This window comes from Choloepus didactylus, chromosome 8, assembly GCF_015220235.1.
Source record: "Choloepus didactylus isolate mChoDid1 chromosome 8, mChoDid1.pri, whole genome shotgun sequence".
Classification (NCBI taxonomy): domain Eukaryota; kingdom Metazoa; phylum Chordata; class Mammalia; order Pilosa; family Megalonychidae; genus Choloepus; species Choloepus didactylus.
In genome coordinates, this window is record NC_051314.1 from 24,287,273 (window position 1) to 24,309,015 (window position 21,743).

At 34.5% G+C, this 21,743-nt stretch overlaps 1 protein-coding gene across 3 annotated transcripts in view; it reads left to right on the top strand.

The window, feature by feature from the left end:
* The window catches only part of SLC41A2 (solute carrier family 41 member 2), a 183,505-nt gene that overhangs the window by 105,875 nt on the left and 55,887 nt on the right, over nt 1-21,743 (top strand). For all 3 annotated transcript variants that reach the window (XM_037845913.1, XM_037845914.1, XM_037845912.1), the window contains exon 8: nt 1,909-1,988. In XM_037845913.1, coding sequence (XP_037701841.1) covers nt 1,909-1,988 — 80 coding nt within the window. The remainder of the gene's footprint in view (nt 1-1,908; nt 1,989-21,743) is intronic.

Sequence of the window (21,743 nt, forward strand, 5' to 3'; positions counted from 1 at the left end):
ATATGGCTTTTTCTGAGTGACATAATAGATACAAACCAGCACAGATACTGAAAAAACTAAAAGAAAATATGAGGCAAAGAAAAAAGTACAAGTGAGGAAATCTAATAATACATTTTGTAACTAAACTGTGAAGAATTCCATAGTTAAAATAATATAAACTCTAAATACTCCAATAATATAAGCAAAATGACAGGTTGAGGGGAGAAAGGGAATTGTGAAGAGACTAAAGTGGGAAGGGAAGGAAGAGTAAGAGCAGGGGAGAAGTGTAAGAAAACTAAATCCTCACCTGCTATAGTAAGAAGTCATTAGATAGTGTCTAAAATTTCAAAATTGAGAAATAACAATAGAAACCTGTTATTTAAAGATATAGAATTAAATGTCAAAAGAAACAGCTAAAGAAGTTGAAAATAGTTGCCAGTGGAGAGCAGGAACTGGGGATGGAGCTGGAGACTTCTTTTATTCTAATCTTTTTGCTACTGTCACTTTTTAAATAATCCACATGCTTGTTTGATTAAAATAAAATTTAATAAAAGTGAAGAAAACTACATTTACAATTTGATCTAGGTTTTATTTTTTAAGACATGCATGTTAAAAAATGTCTGGAAGGCTACACACCAACATGTCACAGCAGTTTAATTCTGGGTGATATAACTGTAGGTGATTTTTATTTTCTTCTTTTGTTTGTCTTTTTTTCTAACTTTTTCCATAGTAAGCTTTATTACATAGGTAACAAAAAATATTTTAAAATATAATTTAGCAAGTGTTCATGTTATATCTACAACATGATCTATGAGTTTTGGGATGGAGATTTATTCTTGGACTCATAACTACTTTCTTCTATAAAATATGTATCTTATTTTTAAATTTAGGACTTAAAATATTGAAGTATTTGTAAGGATGACAATTTTTTGGACTTCATAGTTTACCTTTTAAATAGAAATCCTTAGCAGTTTAGATACATTAAGCCATAATTCGTATTTATTTTACCAGATAGTTAAAACAATAAAGATTTAATTACTTCCTAAAGTTAATTGTCAGGAATTGGTAAGGGCATATGCTCTGATATTTTGACAATCAGTCCCATTCTGGAACATAATGTGGTTGATTTTTCTGTAATGTGGATTGTATTCTCCTGGAAGATTTAGGCAACAGGATCCCATGGAATATTGGGACTGGCAGTGTTTTATAGTACATAGACCAAGAGACTGAAGTTAACCAGTTGATAATGTCTTGGAAACTAAAAATAATCTCCAAGTTCCACTGAGAGTATATGGTTTATCACTGTAAAACCACATATTATTTTTCTAAACTCTTCTCAAGGTCGGCTCTTTCAGTGGCTACAATTCATTGTTTTAATTGACCAGTGATAATACACACCCTAACTCTACTAGTTTTGACACATAAAAATAGTCCTAAGGCCTAGTTTTACTTCAAATATGAAAATACAAACTATCTTTAAAAATATTTTTAATTGTAAGAATAATAGATGCACATAGTTAAAAAATTTACTCGGAGCAGATGGGTATAAAATGGCCATTAGTTCCCTGTCAATCTCACCCCCCATAGATGGCCATTGTTAGTAATAATTTCTTATATGTCCTTCCAGCCATGTTAATGCATTTAAAACATATGTTGTTGTTTTTGTTTTTGTTTTTGTTTTTCTTTCTTTTTACAAGTTCTTTGGCGAGCAAAGAACCCTTAAATGTGGGGTGAAAGTTTATGCTATATTTTATTTTCAACATTTACTGTTGACATTGGTTTTTACATTGAATGTTTTTTCTTTTTACTTTATTTAAAAATATCTAAATATTTTATTTTTAAAAGTAGGGGCATCTGTAGGTGACAGATATTTTAAATTAGTACATTTCCTTTCTTCTTCCCTAAATTATATAATTTTCTGTCTTTCAGCATTGGAGGCCTTATTCTGGACACAACTGTATCTGACCCAAACTTGGTTGGGATTGTTGTTTACACGCCAGTTATTAATGGTAAGAATTAGACTTACTATTTTATGATGCTATCCAATCTTTGAACTCTGGAGTTCAAATTCTTGGGTACTAATAGGAATCTTAGGGTTCAGATTTTAAGAAGTCTATGCCCCCATCCCATCCATTTTCCTCCAACCTTAGCTGTTGCTCATAGTAGGAATTATATTCCCTGATTTCAGTATGCAGGCCACATTTTTAGAAAGAACTGTTTCTTGATCTTATCACCAGATTAGTTTGCAAGTCAGAAATATCTAATTACTGTGGTTAGTGTGACAAAATAAAGTATTTCAGCTGTGTCTTATCATTTATCTGCTATTGTATGTTGTTTTATTGCTGCTTCTGTCAATTTTCATGGATAAAATAGTGTTAATCAGGTTTAAGCACTGCTTAAGTCAATTCAGTCTCTTAAAAGCTGACACCCTCTGCCAATGATCCCTTTAAAATCTGCCTTATATTTTTTCTTATCTAAAAAATGGGAATTATAATATTTAAGCTCACAGAGATTTTTTAGGTATTACATTTAATAAGATAACTTTAATCCAGACCTACTGTCTTCTGAGCTGGCTGTCATTAGGTGATAGCCAGTTTGTACTCAGGGAAAGCAAACTGGACTTTTAGTATATCCTAGGCCAATGTGATTTAAAAAGTAATTCTACCTCTGGAAAAGCACATCACACAGTATACTGCATATTTAATATAAATTACTTTTTTGTGTTTCTGTATAAGAAAATATTATTATATTAAAGGCAAGTTTTTCAAATCTAACTTTATAACTAAAGTTTCTACTAAATATTTTAATTTTTGTGTATTGGTAGACTGTCCATGAGCAAAATTCCCTTATAGACCCCCCTCCCAATTTTCTTGGTGCCACCATTCTCTCTGTCACCTAGCCTTAAAATCGTGAAACCATCTTACCCAAACTTTGCCCTTCATCCTCTTTGAATAGACAATGAACTTATCTTGTCTATTTTCCCTTTAACATAATTCACTTGTTCATTTATTTATATAATAAACATGCCTCACCATTGTAGTCTGCTAATATCTCACTCCATTCAAGTAATAGGTAGCTTTCCTGGCTGGTTCCTGATTCAATGCAAATTTAATGTCACTAGCAGACTAGTCCTCCTTAAATATTGTTTTTATTATAATAATAATATTGATGAACTTACAGTGGTTTCCTGGTACCTATCAAATCATGCTTGAATTCTTCTGCCTTGCTTTCATGGCCCTTTATAGCTATTGGACTTGATGTACCCAAAGGATGCTCACAACTTTTTCTTTCATTATTTTAAGTAGATTCTTGTATTAAGATCCTACATAGATCTTCTAATTTTCACTACCTGGAATGACTGCCACTTTCATTTTACCTGTTCAAATCCTCTCCAGTGAATATTAATTGATTAATTTATTAGCATGAATATTATCTAATAATGCTTGGGGCCATATTGCACAATATGTCTGTGAGAAATTTAACTTAAATTATAACAATCCCTTTGTTAGTAAGATTTTAATGAGTATTTGTGTTATCTTACCTTCCATAAGAAATACTTTTAGAGCTTCATAGTTCTGAAGTGCTCTCTTTAGAGGTCTGTGTCATGGCATTGCATGGCAGTAAAATCTTTTTTGTACCTTACTTAGTGAACCTTTCATTTGAGTATTAATTCCATACTTTAAAAACTACTTGTGAAGATTCACTCCATGTGTTCCTCAAAAAAGATGGAACATTTGAGAATTGAATTTTATTTTAAATATTCTGGGGGATGTACCATTTAAACAAACTCTTTGTTATTGTTTTTGTTGTTACCACCATTGTCATTTGTTATTAAGTGAGTACCTACCATGTGCTAAATAACGTTTAGGACTTTTATATATGTTATCTCATTTAATCCTGACAATAAAATAATTTTTCTAAGGTCTTATATCTAGTAAGTGGTTGAGTCAGGGTTTAAACACGGATTTGCTTGATTCCAAAGCCTGTGAATTTTTCCTTCAAAATAAACAGTTACTAATTATATCTGTTTTATTAGATGTAAGAATACACACATTGTTTAAATAAAGCATACCTATATTGAATGAAATGTCAACAATATCAGAAGTTGTGATTAGGAAATCTTTGAGCACTTATTAACATTGCAGAAACAGCATTTTTTCCAAAGTATATTTCATAGTAACACTAGTTCTGTGAGATGTAAGTATGACTTGAAAAATGAGTTCCGTGGTCAATTAAGTTTGGGAAACAATTGGGTTAAACAGATTTCTTTACTATAGGATTTCTTACAGCTGTTATCATGCTTATGTATACTGTGAATCTCTCCTTCTGGAGCTTCTGTTAGCTGGGTGTTGTTATTTCTGGATCTATCATACTTTAACATTTTTTTCATACTTTACATCTCTCTGTCGTTTTGGAACCACATCCTGGGAGAATTCTTTGGCTCCATTTCTCAGACTGCCAACTTGCCCTTCAGCTGCATCCATTATTTTCTTTAACCTTTCTACATCTTATTTTTCATTTCAAAATTATTTAATTGGCTCTTTTTGAAATAAACTTGTTCATGGATGTATTGGGCTCTTTTATTTCTTTTTGTATATTGATTATATTTTTTGGTAAAATTATTTTGTTAAAATGTTTTAAATGAAGTATTCTGTGTATACAATAATGTATTGAGTTCACCAACTTTTTGCAAGGTGAATACATTTGTGTAATATTAATTTGTTTGGAATAAAGCCGCCTTCTATATGTAGCATTGACTGTTGCATTAGGTGCCAGTTCTTCTGTTTTGAGTTTGGCATTTCTTTCTTGTGATGTCCGTTTTGCTTAAATGTTTGGACCAATCTCATCTTTGTCTTTGAGATTTCTGGTGTGCCTGTCTTTAGTTGCTGTATCTGTTTGCTGCACCTGCCTCCACTGATTTTAGAGGAAAGGTGGGATGTGCTGATGGTGGGGAGAAGGAGGGATGGAGGCACTGAGAGCTAACTTTTCTGATTTTTTTGATTAGGGTTCCTCAACCATTTATCCCAATAATTGTTACAATCACCTTATATTCCATGCCTCTGCACTGACCTGGGATCTCCTTCACCTTCCCTAGTAATTTTTATCAATTTGATCCTGCCTGAGTTCTGACTTTCAAGAATTCCTCAAAATTTATGGTAAACCCAAGATTAGGAACCCAGGGTCTACATTACCCAAACTTGTTTAATCAAGTCATCACTTTTTCAAGAATCATTTCTTGCATCAAGCAACACATTTTGGGAAACGGTTCTCTTAGGACTCTAAATTTTTCGTATTGAATATTTCACATGCTAGTTTATCTTGCTTTTGGGACCCTTTAAAAATTTTTGAGGACCCCAAAGAGTTTTTGTGGATGTGGGTTGTATCAATTGTTATTTGCCATATTAGAAATTAAAACTGATAAAATTTTAAAACATTTACTTGTTCATTTAAAAATCACAACAATAAAGCCATTAATGTTAACACAAAAAACATATGTAACAATTATATTTTCCAAAACAAAAAATATTTAATGAGAAAAGTGGAATTGTTTACATTATGGCAAAATCTCATTAATGCCTGGCTTAATAGAAGATAGCTGGTATATGTTGTTTTAGTTGAAATATATGAAGAAAATCCAGCCTCACACAGATATGTAGTTGAATATGGGAGGAGTATTTTGATAGTCTTTTTGGATAGTTGTGGTTATTAATCTCTGATACCTCACCGAAACTCAACAAATGATAGGTTTTTTGCAAGTTAGTTGAAATATTAGATATGAAACCTTATTGATGAAATTTTTATACTCTGTTAATTAAAATCCATTGGTCTATTCTGCACTTTGAATAGATTTTTTTACCCATACATTATTTTGACCTGAGTCCCAGGCCTTCCCAGACCACACTTGGAGACTCACTGATCCAGAGTTTTTAGTATACTTATTTAACTTTTCAGTCACTTTAAAATAATAGTATAGCACTCTGCATATAGAATAGGGGCCTTAAATCAGTAGTGAATTTTCATCCCTCCATTCTTATGTTTTTTCATACATTTTATTTATGTTATAAACCCTATAATTCATCATTATTATTATGTTCTAAATAGTTTTCTTAAGAGATTAAAAATGAGAAAATTTGTTTTATATTTTCCCATATATTTACCATTGCCTCACTCTTCTTTCCTTTGTGTAGATCCAGATTTCCATCTGGTATTACGTTCCCTTTGCCTGAAGTTCCTTTAATGCTTTTTGTAGTGTAAGTCTGCTGGGTGGTGAATTTTCTCAGCTTTTATCTTTAAAAGTCTTTATTTTGCTTCTATTTTTGAAGACGTTTTCACTGGGTTTTGAATTCTAGGTTGGCAATTTTTTTTCTTTATGTATTTCAAAGTTGTCACTCCATTGTCTTAGGACTTAAAGAGTTTCTGACAAGAAGTATGTTGATGTTTTATCTTTGTTCCTCTGTATGTACTGCTTCTTTTTTATGTCATTGCTTTTAAGATTTTCTCTTATTAATGGTTTTAGCATTTTGGTTATGGTGTGCCTAAGAGGTTTTCTTTTATGTTTTTTCTGCTCAGAGTTCTTTCTGCTTCTTAGATCCATGGGTTGATAGTTTTCATCAAATTTGAAATTTTTCAACCATCACATTTATTTTTTCTATTCCTACTCCTCTGTCTGCGATTCCTTTTATACATATATTAGACCACCTTATTGTATCACACATCACTGATAGTCTTTGAATTTTTTTCAGTCTTTTTTGCTCCATGTGTTTCATTATGGATAGATTATTTTGCTAGTCTGCAACTTCACTGATCTTTTCTACTTTAGTGTCTCTTCCACTGTACCTCTCTTCTAGTGAAATTTTCATTTCAAATGTTGTATTTTTCATCTCTATAAGTTCTATTTGGTTCATTTTTTTAAGACTTTTTATTATAGTAACATGTTTACAACTTAAAATTTCCCATTTTAACCACTTTCAAGTGTATAATTTAGTGGTATTAATTATATTCACAATATTGTGCTACTCTCACCAACATTAACTACCCCCATTTTTTTTTTTTTATCACCTCAAACAGAAACTCTGGACCCATTAAGCAATAACTCCCTATTTGTTTCATTTTTATAACTTCAATTTTTCTATTCACTATGTTGATCTTTTTCTTTACATAAGTAAACAGAATTTTAATAGCCATTTTTTTAAGCATTTTATTTTCAGCTAATTTTAGATTGACAGAAAAGTTGCAAAAATAGTACAGAGAGTTCTTTTACATCCCTCACTTTATTTTCCCTGATGTTTGCATCTTATATAACCATAGTGCAACAATAGAAAAAACATTGGCAAATATTATTAAAGAAACTATACATCTTATTCAAAATTCACCAATTTTTCTACTAATGCCATTTTTCTGTTCTAGGATCCTATACAGGATCACACCTTTCATTTAATTGTTTCTTACTCCCCTACAATCTTTTTCTCAGTTCCTCCTTGGTTCTGTTACTGGGACACTTTTGTTATTGCTATAAATTCAATTGTTTGTTCTAAATAATATTTATTGTTTATGAGAAGGGGGACTTTTAAAAATTTTGTCAAAGAAAATGGAGGGGAAATCATATTTGATGATCTTTGATGAATCTGTTTAATAAAACCTTTTAAAACTGCTATAAATCATGGTCACAATATATTCCCATGTGCTCATCAACTTACATCATTAAAAATAGACTTTGATAAGAATGTGTATCAGGTGAATATACTTGTGGTATTTCCCATAATTCTGATTTCTCACAATTATTATTTTTATAATATGAATATTGAATTAATTTCAGTAATATTTATTTTCCTATTTGCTAGCTTATGAAATATATGAAATATATTCAATATGTCATTAAAATACTACGTGTGTTGTCATTTTTTTGTTATAAAATCTGTATGTGTGAAGATAATGGTCTTAATGGAAAACATAAGTATTTATCCAAAAAAGCAGTGTGTTATGGGGCTGGTGTTTTAGGACTAGGAGGGCCCAGGAAGAATGGGATTCTATTATAAAATATTTTTTTTAATATAAAGACATTGCTTTCTAAATATGTTTTGGAATTTGGAGTAAGGGCGAATTGAAGATAAATTATTTTAGGAAAATTTTAGGTAGAAATACCATCTTGTAGGTAGGACATTGCTAAATGGAGTGTATATTCTACCATTTTGAAACAGCATTGGGCATTTGCTGAGGGTTGGTATCCTCTTGAGGGGAGGGGTTCTGTAAGTATGAGCTGTTGTTCTAAGGATATGTTGATATCTTTTAGATGCATTATTAATAGATTGTGGACAGATGTTTTCTATTCTGTCTTCATGCTATTCAATTGTATGATACTATTTAATATGCCCTTTTTGCAACTCTGTCCCTTGACTTGAAGGACACTGTTCTTTCCTAGTTCTCATTCTACTTCTCTGAAAATTATCATTTTCCTTCACTGGTTCCTCTTTTCTACCTAACTCTTAAATGTTTGTATTCATCAGGACTCTGATCTTGATTACCTTTTGTTCTCACTCTTCACCTTCTTTATGGGTGATATTGTTTAGTTCAGAGGTTTTCAAAGAGTGCACTCCAGATCAGCAATATCATCTGGGATCTTGCTAGAAATACAGATTCTCAGGCCAAAACTCAGACCTCCTTAATCAGAATTTTGATGCATGCAAAAGGTTGAGAATCACTTGTCTTAGTCATATGGCTTCAACTCGTCATCTCTAGTCTTGATCTATGCCTTCATTTTCAGGTCCATACTTTTAACTGAATATTTCCAAATAGAAGACCCAAAGTCCCAAACTCAACTCATTCCACCCAAACCTGCTCGTTTTCTGTTTCCTGTGTCAGTTAGTGGTATTATCACCTATCTAGTGTCCTAAACAAGAATTCCAAAGTCATTTATTTCCTCTTCCTTATACTCCCTAGTTCCTAATTTGTTTATTATCTGCTCTTGAAATACCTTCTGAATCCTTGAGAATACCTTCTCAACCCTTTATCTCCATTATCCCTATTTTTCTCCATTATCTCTTACCAGGATGCATCTCCACAAATTGCTTATCTGTCCTTTTTCTTGCCCAGTTTAGCCTATCACTCCTACACATTGCTGTCAGAGTTATCTTCCCAATAAACAAAGCTGATCTTGTCCCTTACTCACTTAAAGACTGCAGCTTTCTTTTTCCTATAAGATAAAGTATAAATTATTTAGCATAACATACTATGCCCAATATCCCCTAAATTCACCTTCTTTGGTCTCATCTCCCCAGCATTCCACCAACTTTTAAAATTTTAGTTTTGTTAGGAGCTAAGGTGGCAGCATAGAGAGGTGTGGAATTTAGTTAGTCCCTGGGAACAACTAACAAACAGACAGAAACAACTAGTAAATAATCTGGAACAACTGCTGGAGGACAACCTTGACTGGCCACACATTGTACACCAACCTGATTGGGTGGAAAGGCTGAGATCACAACATAAAATCTGTAAGTAAAAACTGCGGACCCACACTGGGAGCCCCCTGTTCTAGTTTGCTAATGCTGCCAGGATGCAAAACACCAGAAATGGATTGGCTTTTATAAAGGGGATGTATTTGGTTACACAGTTACAGTCTTAAGGCCGTAAAGTGTCCAAGGTAACACATCAGCAATTGGGTACCTTCACTGGAGGATGGCCATTGGTGTCTGGAAAACCTCTGTTAGCTGGGAAGGCACGTGGCTGGTGTCTGCTCCAAAGTTCTGGTTTCAAAATGGCTTTCTCCCAGGATGTACCTCTCTAGGCTGCAGTTCTTCAAAAATGTCACTCTCAGTTGCTCTTGGGGCATTTGCCCTCTCTTAGCTTCTCTGGAGCAAGAGTCTGCTTTCAATGGCCATCTTCAAACTGTCCCTCATCTGTGGCTACTGTCAGCTTCTGTGCATCTTCAAAGTGTCCCTCTTGGCTGTAGCTCCTCTTCAAAATGTCACTCTCAGCTGCACTGAGTTCTGTTTGTCAGCTCATTTATATGGCTCCAGTGATTTCGTTTAGACCCACCCTGAATGGGTAGCGTAACACCTCTATGGAAATTATACAACCAGAGTCATCACCCACAGTTGGGTGGGGAGCATCTTCACAGAAACACTCAAAGGATTCCAAAATCCAATCAACACTAATATGTCTGCCCACACAAGATTGCATCAAAGATAATGGCATTTTGGGGGACATAATATATCAAACTGGCACACCCCCTCCCCCCACGGCAGGCTGAGCAGCAGGATCTCCCTGGGGGAGAAAGCAGCATTCTTGGAGCGAATGAATACAGCTCAGCCCAGCTTCAACTGGGGTTTTAATTAACAAATGTGGACTGCTGAATATAAGATACAAACATAGGCAAGCAGTAAAGTACCCTGAGGTCACTCCCAGTGGAGAGGAGGTGGGGCCAATGGAGAGGAAAAAATTAATTTAAAAAAGGAAAAAAAATACAGAGACTTTCAGAGACTGACCTTAGAGAGCCAGAAAACACTTGTGCCCTGGGAGAGGGAGCCCAGAAGACCAGGTGCTCTATCTGACTGACAGGTGAAATTGGGGGGCTGTGGACTGGCTCTGAAGGGGGGCTTTCTTTCATTATTTCTCTATCTTAAACTGAATGGCTCAGTGGAGCGTCAGTCATTTTCAGTTCACAGCACTTTGACCCAGACAGGGGTGGAGTTGATGGAGTCAGAGAGACAAACTATTGAAATGCAGAAGATAGCTCCCTAGGGGGTGTATCTTCCCTAAGAGGAAGGAGGTGGAGCCCAGCTCAAGGGCCAGACTGCCCTTCAGAACTCAGACCTCAGGGCATGAGAGAAAACAATCAAAACAGAAACAGCCTAAGTTAAGAATTAAAGGGGCCACACCTCTTTACATCAGTCTGGAGCGACAGGCTGACAGATGCCACCTGCTGGGCAGGTTAGGAAAAGCATAGCAGCTAGAGACCTCACAGGAAAGTCTGTCAATTTCCCAGACACACCCTCAGGGAGACTTGAAACTGAATGTTACCCCATTCTGAGACCTGAACCCCTTCTGGTTTGGGAAAATCTGATTGGGTAACAGAGGACTACAAACTAAACTGGGAAGGGCAGAGATATGGCCCAGTCAAAGGAACAAATGTGCACCTCAATCAAGATACAGTTGAGATATTGTTGCACTTTAATGAAAGAGTCAATTAAAGATTTTCAAAGAAGTATGCTAAATCAAGTAAAAAACCAATTCAATGAGTTCGGGGAAGGTATGGCAAAAGAGATGAAGCCTATAAAGAAAACACTGGGCGAGCATAAGGTAGAAATTGAAAGTTTGAAAAAAGTACTGGCAGAATCTGTGGAAATGAAAGACACAACACAAGAAATGAAAAACACAATGGAGACATACAACAGCAGCGTTCAAGAGGCAGAAGAAAACACTCAGGAACTGCCAAACAAGACACCTAAAATCCTACGCACAAAAAAAAAAAACAGACAGGAAAAAGAATGGAAACATATGAGCAATGTCTCAGGGAATTAAATGACAACATGAAGTGTATGAATGTACATGTCATGGGTGCCCCAGAAGGAGAAGAGAAGGAAAAGGGGCAGAAGCAATAATAAAGGAAATAATCAATGAAAATTTCCCATCTCTTATGAAAGACATCAAATTACAGATCCAGGAAGTGCAGTGTACCCCAAACAGAATAGATCTGAATAGACCTACACCAAAATACTTAACAATCAGATTATCAAATATCAAAGACAAAGAGAGAATCTTGAAAACAGCAAGAGAATAGTGATCCATCACATACAAAGGAAGCTTGATAAGACTGTGTGTGGATTTCTCAGTAGAAACCATGGAGGCAAGAAGGAAGTGGTATGATATCTTTAAGATACTGAAAGAGAAAATCTGCTAACCAAGAATCCTATATCCAGCAAAACTGTCCTTCAAATACGAGACAGTGTTTAAAATATTCTCTGGCAAACAGACAATGAAAGAGTTTGTGAACAAGATACCTGCACTACAGGAAATACTAAAGAGAGCACTACAGATAGATAGGAAAAGACAAGAGTGAGAGGTTTGGAACACAGTTTTTGGGTGACAGTAGCACAACAGTGTAAGTACACTGAACAAAGATGACTGTGAGTATGATTGAAAGAGGAAGGTTAGGAGCATGTGGGACACCGGAAGGAAAGTGGAAAGATAAAGACTGGGACTGTATAACTCAGGGAAACCTAGAGTGCTCAACAATTGTGATAAAATGTACAAATATGTTTTTACATGAGGGAGAGCAAATGAATGTCAGCTTTGCAAGGTGTTAAAAATGGGGTGGTATTGGGGAAAAGTACAATCAATGCAAACTAGAGACTAGAGTTAACAGAAACATTGTACTATGCTTTCTTTAATGTAATAAAGGCAATATACCAAAGTTAAATGCCTATAAGAGGGGGACATAAGGGAGGGGTGTGGGACTCTTGGCATTGGTGATGTTGTCTGACGTTTATTGTACTTTAGTTTAATTCTATCTTTCCTTTTGTTGCTTTTTAGCTGTCTTTTTTTTTTAATCTTTCTTTTTCTTTTTATTTTGTCTCTTTACCTTCTTTGACTCTTCCACCTCCTTTGTGGAGGAAATGGAGATGTCCTTATATAGATAGTGGTGATGGTGGTGAATGCATAAATTTGTGATTATACAGGGAACCATCGATTGTTTACTAAGGACGGAATGTATGGTGGGTGAACAAAACCGTCTTACAAACAAAAACAAAAAAACCGGATGATGAAGAAACCTTGAGGGCACTATATTGAGTGAAATAAGTCAGACACAAAAGGTCAAATACATATGGTCTCACTGATATGAACTAATTATAATATGTAAACTCATAGACATGAAATATAAGTTACCAGTATATAGAATGGGGAGTGGTTGCATATTATGAACAAAATGTTTAACTAGGTTGAACTTAAGTGTTTGGAAATGGACAGAGGTGATGGTAAAATGTTATTGTGAGAATAACTAACGGTGCTGAATGGTGTGTGAATGTGATGGAAAGGGGAAGCTTAGAGTCACGTATGTCACTGGAAGGAAAGTTGGAGGTTAAAATATGGGAATGTGTAAAACAGTGAATCTTGTGGTGGACAATGTCCATGATTAACTGTACAAATATTAGAAATCTCTTTCATGAACTAGGACAAATATATGATACTATAACTAGAAGTTAATTATAGAGGGGTATATAGGGAAAAATATACCTATTGCAAACTGGGTACTACAGCTAGTAGTATTTTAACTTTCTTTTATCAACAGTAACAAATATACTTTACCAATACCATGAGTCAATAATGGAGGGGGTGGGGTTAGGGGTATGGGAGGATTTGAGTTTTCTTTATTGTTTTTATTTCTTTTCTGCAATAATGGATGCACAGCTGTATGATGGTACCGTGGGCAATTGATTGTGCACATTGCATGATTGTTGGTATGTGAGCAATCTCAATAAAATAGAATTTTTAAAAAAAGGAAAAAAATTTAGTTCTGTTCAATTTTTCATGTTTTCTCAAATATATCATCATGTGATTTCTCTATACCTTCTGTGCCAGTTTGGATTTTTCATGTCCTCCAAAAACCATGTTCTTTAATGCAATCTTGTGAGGGCAGACATTTATCTTTTGTTTGAGTGTTTCCATGAAGATGTGACTCAATCAACTGTAAGCAAGACCTTTGATTAAATTATTTCCATGGAGGTATGGACCATGCCCATTCAGGGTGGGTCTTAATTAAATGTCTGGAGTCCTATAAGAGAGCTCACAGACAGGAGCTCTGAGCAACTGAGAGACACTTTTGGGGAGACGCTTGCTGACACTTTGAGATGCTTGGAGATGTTTGGAGATGCTAGCCCAGAGTTTGCTCTGGAGAAGCTAAGAGAGGACCCCAACACTTAGATGCACAGGAGCTGAAGAAACTAAGAGAGACAAGCCCAAGACATTTTGGAGAAAGACATTTTGAAACGCAACTGGCAGCAAAGGACCAACAGACACCAGCCACGTGCCTTCCCAGCTGACAGAGGTGTTCCAGATGCCATCAGCCCTTCTTCAGTGAAGGTATCCTCTTGTTGATGCCTTAGTTTGGAAACTTTTATGGCCTTAGAACTGTAAATTTGTAACCTAATAACTCCCCTTTATAAAAGCCTTCTGGACCAAAAGTGGGGAGAGAAATGAAACAATGTTTCAGTGGCTGAGAGATTTCAAATGGAGTCGAGAGGTCATTCTGGAGGTTATTCTTATGCATTATATAGATATCCCTTTTTAGTTTTTGGTGTACTAGAATAGGTAGAAGGAAATACCTGAAGCTGTTGAACTGCAACCCAGTAGCCTTGATTCTTGAAGACGATCATGTAACTATATAGTTTATATGCTGTGACTGTGTGATTGTGAAAACCTTGTGGCTCACACTCCCCTTATGCAGTGTATAGATCAATGAGTAGAAAAAAAAGGGGACAAAAAGTAATTAAATAATGGGGGGGGGCGGAAAGGAGTATGAGATGCTTTGAATGTTCTTTTTTACTTTGAGTTGTTTTCTTATTTTTTTGAGTAATAAAAATGTTCAAAAGATTCGTTGGGGTAATGAATGCACAACTATGTGATGATACTGTGAACAATTTATTGTATACTTTGGATGATTGTGTGGTATGTGAATATATCTCAATAAAATTGCTTTTAAAAACTGTTACCTTTCTGCAAAGTAGATACTTAGGTAGAGTTAGTTGCTCTCTTTTCTATGTTTCCATGCAGTATACTGTTAGCACTTTTTTTAAAAAATTTGTATGTATTTATGTTTTATAATAATCTCCTTTTTACATGACTCTCTGAATAGTGCCTAGCACATTAGGATTTGGTAATTGTTGGGTGAATAAACGCATGAGTAAAGCACACATTTATCTTTGCTATAACCTACATGTCACCAAATTTGAGGAAATTTTCTTGTTAAATAACACAACTTATCACAACCAAAACATTTCATATTGTTAAGCAGGCACTGGTGAGGTGCATTAAAAAAGACAAAAAATAGAAAAACGGTTCCTCCTGTTTGGATAAAAAAATTAGCAGTGGTGCCAACATTTTTTAGTTTCCTTAATTTCTTTGTGTGTAACTAGAGAAATTGGTTTAAAATTGGTTTCTCAGCACTTTTCCCTCTTTGGTGTGTTCTCTTAGACATCAGCATGATTAACAGACATACATATATTTTTAAAAATTAGAATAATCTCTAGCTGTTACACTTCAATTTTGAGTAAAACTCTGTTCTGAGTATTCAGTTACACAGGATGAATACACTTTGGTTGGTGAACTCTGTGATGTTTTCTTTCTCCAGTGTAATTATGTTAGAGGCCATAGATTTTGAGCAATTTATTTTAATAACATGCATATAGAATCATTGTTAAATTTTTGGTTTTGTCTTCTGAAAGTAATTTGTAGCATTCTTTATTATTGGATTGACAATCTATTTTGATATTATCTTCCATAATTCAAATAATTTGAATATTTTTGCCAAGTTATTTTATATTATAATAGAAATATTATACATTTTAAATGAACCAATTTTCAGGATAAGAGAAATGTTTTCAAAAATGTAAGTGCAAAACAGTAGTTTACAATGGCTGAAAACCAGTATAAGAACAATATGTAGTCCCTCTGGTTAAGGTTGACATTATTTTTACAGCCTGTCCTGGGCACACATTAGTTGAGAGTACCTGTGATGCAACCTATATTCTGATAGTATTTTTGTTTTGATTTTTCACTTGGGAATTTTCTTGAATGGTATTAATAATGGACAAGGTTTATAGACATTTTATTTAGATATAATATTAGGTTACCTTGAAAAAGGCAGTTCAAAATGTAGGATTAGAGCAGGATGAGCAGATCAGGGTAGAGGTACAGAGTTTAAAATTATACAGTTAGAGGATAGTTAGGGTTTTGAGGGAAAGATTCAAAATTCAATTTATAAGCTTTTTCAATATTAAAAGGGAAGGTTAGAGATTCGAGGAGTGAATATTTTGTGAGCAGAAGAAGAAAGAGTTGAGCTACATTCCAATTAATTAGAAGAAGAATGAGAGCTGAGTTAATGTAGCCAAGGAAGATAATTTAAAAGGGACCGTTTATTCAATGATTATGTGGTCATTTGAGAATTCAGTTTTTGTTGAATGGAGTATTTGAAAGATAAGCTGCAAGTAATTCAAAGAATAAAAGCAATGGCTAAATGAAGGTATAGTCTTAAAATAGAGCATTCTTTAACAATAAAGATGAATTAATTTATCTCACATAACAACATGGATGAATTCCAGAAACTTAATGTATGATAAATTATTCCATTTATATAACTTCAAAAACATGTAAAGCCAAATAATAATGTTGTTTAGGAATTCACATAATTTGTGGCAATAACATATAGGAAAGCAAGAGAATGGAAAACACAATTAAGAATAGTTATTCTGGTGGGCAAGGAAGATTATGGAATTGGGGAGGGGCACATAGGCATTTCAAATGTAAAGGTAATACTGTATACCTTTTCTTAAACTGGGGAGTGGTACATGGATATTTGTTGTAGTACAATTCTTTATGGCTTACATATAGTTTATAATGTTCTCGTATGTATCAAATACTAAAAAATTAAAGTCTTGGAATTAGCATTTGTAGACTTCTTATTAAATGGTTGACAGTGAAAAGGAGAGAATTAGGATAACACCTAGAAGTTCAAATACTCTTTTCCAAGATAGGAAAGATGTAGATATGCTTCTTGGCAAAGGAGGCAAAGAAATAATAGAAAGATTGAGGATGTGTGAGAGATGGTGAATCATGAGTAAGGTCCTTGAAATGATGGGCTACAAAGTAGATGGAGAAATATTAGCCTTGGAAAGAAAGAATCCACCTTATCTTAATGTGGTAAGAAAGGGAGTTCTGAAATAGAGAAAAGTAGAAATACAGAGTTATGGGGCAGGGAGGAGAGATTAAGATGAAGGGCTTTATAACTGAAGGCAAGGTTGCTCAAAGAAAGGAGATAGATTCATTTGTCTAGGGCAGTGTTTCCTACTCTTTTTTGTGTCATGGCAGACATAGAAAATTACACTAGGGTGAAGAAGGCCTTGTAACCAGAGGCCACCAGCCTGGGGGCTGCAGTCACCTGAGGCCTAACCTGCCCGTGTCCACATACATCTAACCCATCCAAGGCGCTCTTGGGCATGGCTGTGAAGTTCTAATATAGGTCATGGTTTTGCAACCTTTTTTTCTCATCATCACCCCCAAAGGATCCCTTTTAAAAATGTTTTTTTTTTTCCTCTAAATGTATCCTCTCCCCATGAAATTTTAATACCACGGTATTCCGGTTTGCTAATTCTGTCAATACACAAAACACCAGAAATGGATTGGCTTTTATAAAGGGGGTTTATTTGGTTACACAATTACAGCCTTAAGGCCTTAAAGTGTCCAAGGTAAGGCATCAACAGTCAGGTACCTTCACTGGAGAAAGGCTGTTGGCATTGGGAAAACCTCTGATAGCTGGGAAGGCACGTGGCTGGCGTCTGCTTGCTCCTAGGTTGTGTTTCAAAATGGCATTCTCCAAAGCGTCAGCTTTCAACAGCCGTCTTCAAAATGTCTCTGTGAGCTGCAGCAGTGAGCTCCTTCTGTCTGAGCTTATATAAGGCTCTAGTAAACTAATCAAGGCCCATGCTGAATGGGCAGGGCCACACCTCCGTGGAAATTATCTAATCAAAGTTATCACCTACAGTTAGGTGGGTCATAGCTCCATGGAAACAACCTAATCCAAAGGTTCCAACTTAATCAACACTAATTAATCTGCCCACACAAGATTACATCAAAGAACATGGAGTTTGGGGGATGTAATACATCCAAACCAGTATACATAGTTATACTATTTATCTGTTTATGTACTGTATTCATATCTATGTTTTATACATAAAGTGAGAAGTTTTATTTTCTCCTCTGAAGGACCAATTTTCCTAATGATATTGCTAATATCCAATTAATCCAATTAGGATTAATAGCAAATTAATCCTAATGATTAATTTTCTTAATGATATTGCTCTCATTAAGAATGCATGTTCTAGGATGAGGATAGTTGAAAATTTGATTTCCTGTCATTCACTAGGTTGTCTACAACGGTATTTGGGAAGGAAGTGGTAAAGAGTGATGTATTAGGGACTTGGGGGGTGAATGTGTATGCCTTTATTTAGATGAAAGGGTCTTCACTATGAGGTGATTACAAGTATTCCTTTTTTTTAAGAAAACGAACTTTCCATTTAGGTTCCCTTGGGGAATAGTCAAAAGAATTGCTGACGGACTTTGAGATACACTCTATGGTATGAGTGATAAAGTTTTACTAGAAACATAGATTTCCAAATTTAACAAAACATGAATTTAAATTTTAAAACAACTCCTAGATGAACCTGCTGATAATTTCAAATTTTTTAATGATCAACTGAGCTTATTATAAAATTAGGTCCTGTGGCTACTGAGGACTATCACCAATTATTTTGTATATAATGTTACTAATGTTACTGATTTATGTGAAACTATCTTTAGATGATCTCCACTAGCTTTAGTAATGCAGTTATTCTCTGGGGAATTTAAGTAATTTAAAAGAAATGCTGATAGATTAGCTCATAGTAGTAGCATAATACATGTTTGATAGCAAGAAAGCATTTTTTGATGTTAAAGAAGTTATTCCAAGGTAATAATTCTGCTGTAGCTTAAAAATCTAACCAGTGATCATGATGAAACTTAGTTTAATGGAAGATTAAGACATTTCTTTCTCTAATTATGTTGTTTAGTTTAACATTTTATTCACCTTACCTGGAAAAATTATTTCTAAAGTCTCAATTCATTTTCTTTTTAGTTTGGTGCAATTATAACATCAGTTATGTCTGTGTTTCCTGGACTACAGGGTGATGCAGATCAGGGAGCACAGGGAAGAGGAAGATGATAACTTGATTATTTATAAGAGTTTATTTATATTATCATATGTTAGTCTATTACATGGTAACAAAGAAATTATAAACATCATTCTATAAAGTTATACTAATAAACCTGTCGTTTTTAGAAAAGGACTACAATTAATCATTAGTAGCCTTTTCTTTCAAATTCAATCCAAGGAAAGTTGCAGATAAGAGTAGATATTTCAGGTTTAATAGCTTATGTTTTCTGCATTTCATTGAAGCATTCCATATCTAATAAAATACCAAATAGAACATTACCCCTAAGAGAATCCTCAGAGTAAATGAAGATGAAAAGAAGTCTGCCATCGTGTACTCCTGTGGCAAACTTCTGGTATTGAAAAATGTATCTGAGTGCAGTCGTTTGCTCTACTTTATGTATTCTTAGCATTAGATTCTTCTCCCTTATGGAGGCCATGAAGAGAAATCTATGGAAGATTGTAAGGCTTTTTCTCACTGGTTTACCCCTCGGTCCCCAGTAACTCTTTGTAAAAGTACTTTGTATTGTGTATCATAGTCTTACCTCTTTTAGTTTCTTTTCTTGGGTATGTTAACTTGCTTCCAGTTGGAGATATAAGTTCTTGGTCTCGTTTATGTACTATTATCAAATGAATATCAATACATGCCAATTATTCAATGTTCTATTCCAACTTTTTGCTTTAGAAAATAAGCTTGTATTTAGAAAACCCAGAATTTTTTATAACCATCACTAACTTCTAGTGGAAAATTCATTGAGGAAAGAGAAGGCAGTTTAAAGGATTATTTAAAATATGGGCACCAAAACTGAATTATAAATTTGAAAGTGATTAAAAGGTAAATGTTAGGTTTTATATATATGTTACTAGAATAAAAATTTTAAAACAAAACAAAGCATAGGACTGCACAAGACAAACAGGGATCCCTAATGTAAACCAAGGACTACCCTTAATAGTACACTTATAATAATATTCATTCATCAGTCGTAATAAATGTACCACACAAATGCTAGTTGTTAATAATGGGAGGGAGGAGCAGCCTTTTCTGTAAACCCACAAAAAGGGAAAAAAGTATGGGCACCAAGTGATTTTTTTTTCTTTTTTTCTTTAAAAAACAAAACAAAACAAAATAATGCATCAATTGAAAAGCCACACAGTTCCTAGGCATACTCTGACCAAAAAATACTCCAGCAAGTTGTATCAGGACCTACAATTAAGAAAACACCAAGTCAAAATCACATTATTTGTATAAATTGTTTATTAGTATTAATAATTTGTTGATCTTTTACCATGTCTAAAAACTGTGCTAAGTATCTTTCATATATGCATTATTTTATTTAATTCTTCTATATTAAATTATCCTGATTTTTCAGTTTAAAAAACTGAAGCACTGTTCTGGTTTGCTAATGCTGCTGTTTCACAAAATACCAGAAATGGATTGGCTTTTTTATTTTTTTAACTTTTTTCTCTTTTTAAAATCAACTGTATAAAGAAAAAAAAAATTAAAAAAAAAAAAAACATACAATAAAAGAACATTTCAAAGAGACCATAACAAAGGAGTAAGAAAAAGACAGCTAACCTAAGATAACTGCTTTACTTCCAACCTGTTCCTACTTTACCCCAAGAAAGTTACCTAATATAGCAACATTTCTGTGAACTTGTTCCTACTATATCCATCAGAAATTAACAGACCATAGTCATTCCTGGGCATTCCCAGAACATTAAATAGCTTATCTTTATCTGTTCTTCTTGGATTATTGTTCCTCCTTCCTTAATTGCTCTCTATTGCTAGTTCCCCTACATTCTACATTATAAACCATTTGTTTTACATTTTTCAAAGTTCACATTAGTGGTAGCATATAATATTTCTCTTTTTGTGCCTGGCTTATTTCGCTCAGCATTATGTCTTCAAGGTTCATCCATGTTGTCATATGTTTCACGAGATCGTTCCTTCTTACTGCCATGTAGTATTCCATCGTGTGTATATACCACATTTTATTTATCCACTCATCTGTTGAAGGACATTTGGGTTGTTTCCATCTCTTGGCAATTGTGAATAATGCTGCTATGAACATTGGCGTGGAGACATCTGTTCGTGTCACTGCTTTCCGATCTTCCGGGTATATACCGAGAAGTGCAATCGCTGGATCGAATGGTAACTCTATATCTAGTTTTCTAAGGAACTGCCAGACTGACTTCCAGAGTGGCTGAACCATTATACAGTCCCACCAACAATGAATAAGAGTTCCAATTTCTCCACATCCCCTCCAGCATTTGTAGTTTCCTGTTTGTTTAATGGCAGCCATTCTAACCGGTGTTAGATGGTATCTCATTGTGGTCTTAATTTGCATCTCTCTAATAGCTAGTGAAGCTGAACATTTTTTCATGTGTTTCTTGGCCATTTGTATTTCCTCTTCAGAGAACTGTCTTTTCATATCTTTTGCCGATTTTATAATTGGGCCGTCTGTACTATTGTCATTGAGTTGTAGGATTTCTTTATTTATGCAAGATATCAGTCTTTTGTCAGATACATGGTTTCCAAAAATTTTTTCCCATTGAGTTGGCTGCCTCTTTACCTTTTTGAGAAATTCCTTTGAGGTGCAGAAACTTCTAAGCTTGAGGAGTTCCCATTTATCTATTTTTTCTTTTGTTGCTTGTGCTTTGGGTGTAAAGTCTAGGAAGTGGCCACCTAATACAAGGTCTTGAAGATGTTTTCCTACATTATCTTCTAGGAGTTTTATGGTACTTTCTTTTATATTGAGATCTTTGGTCCATTTTGAGTTAATTTTTGTGTAGGGGGTGAGGTAGGGGT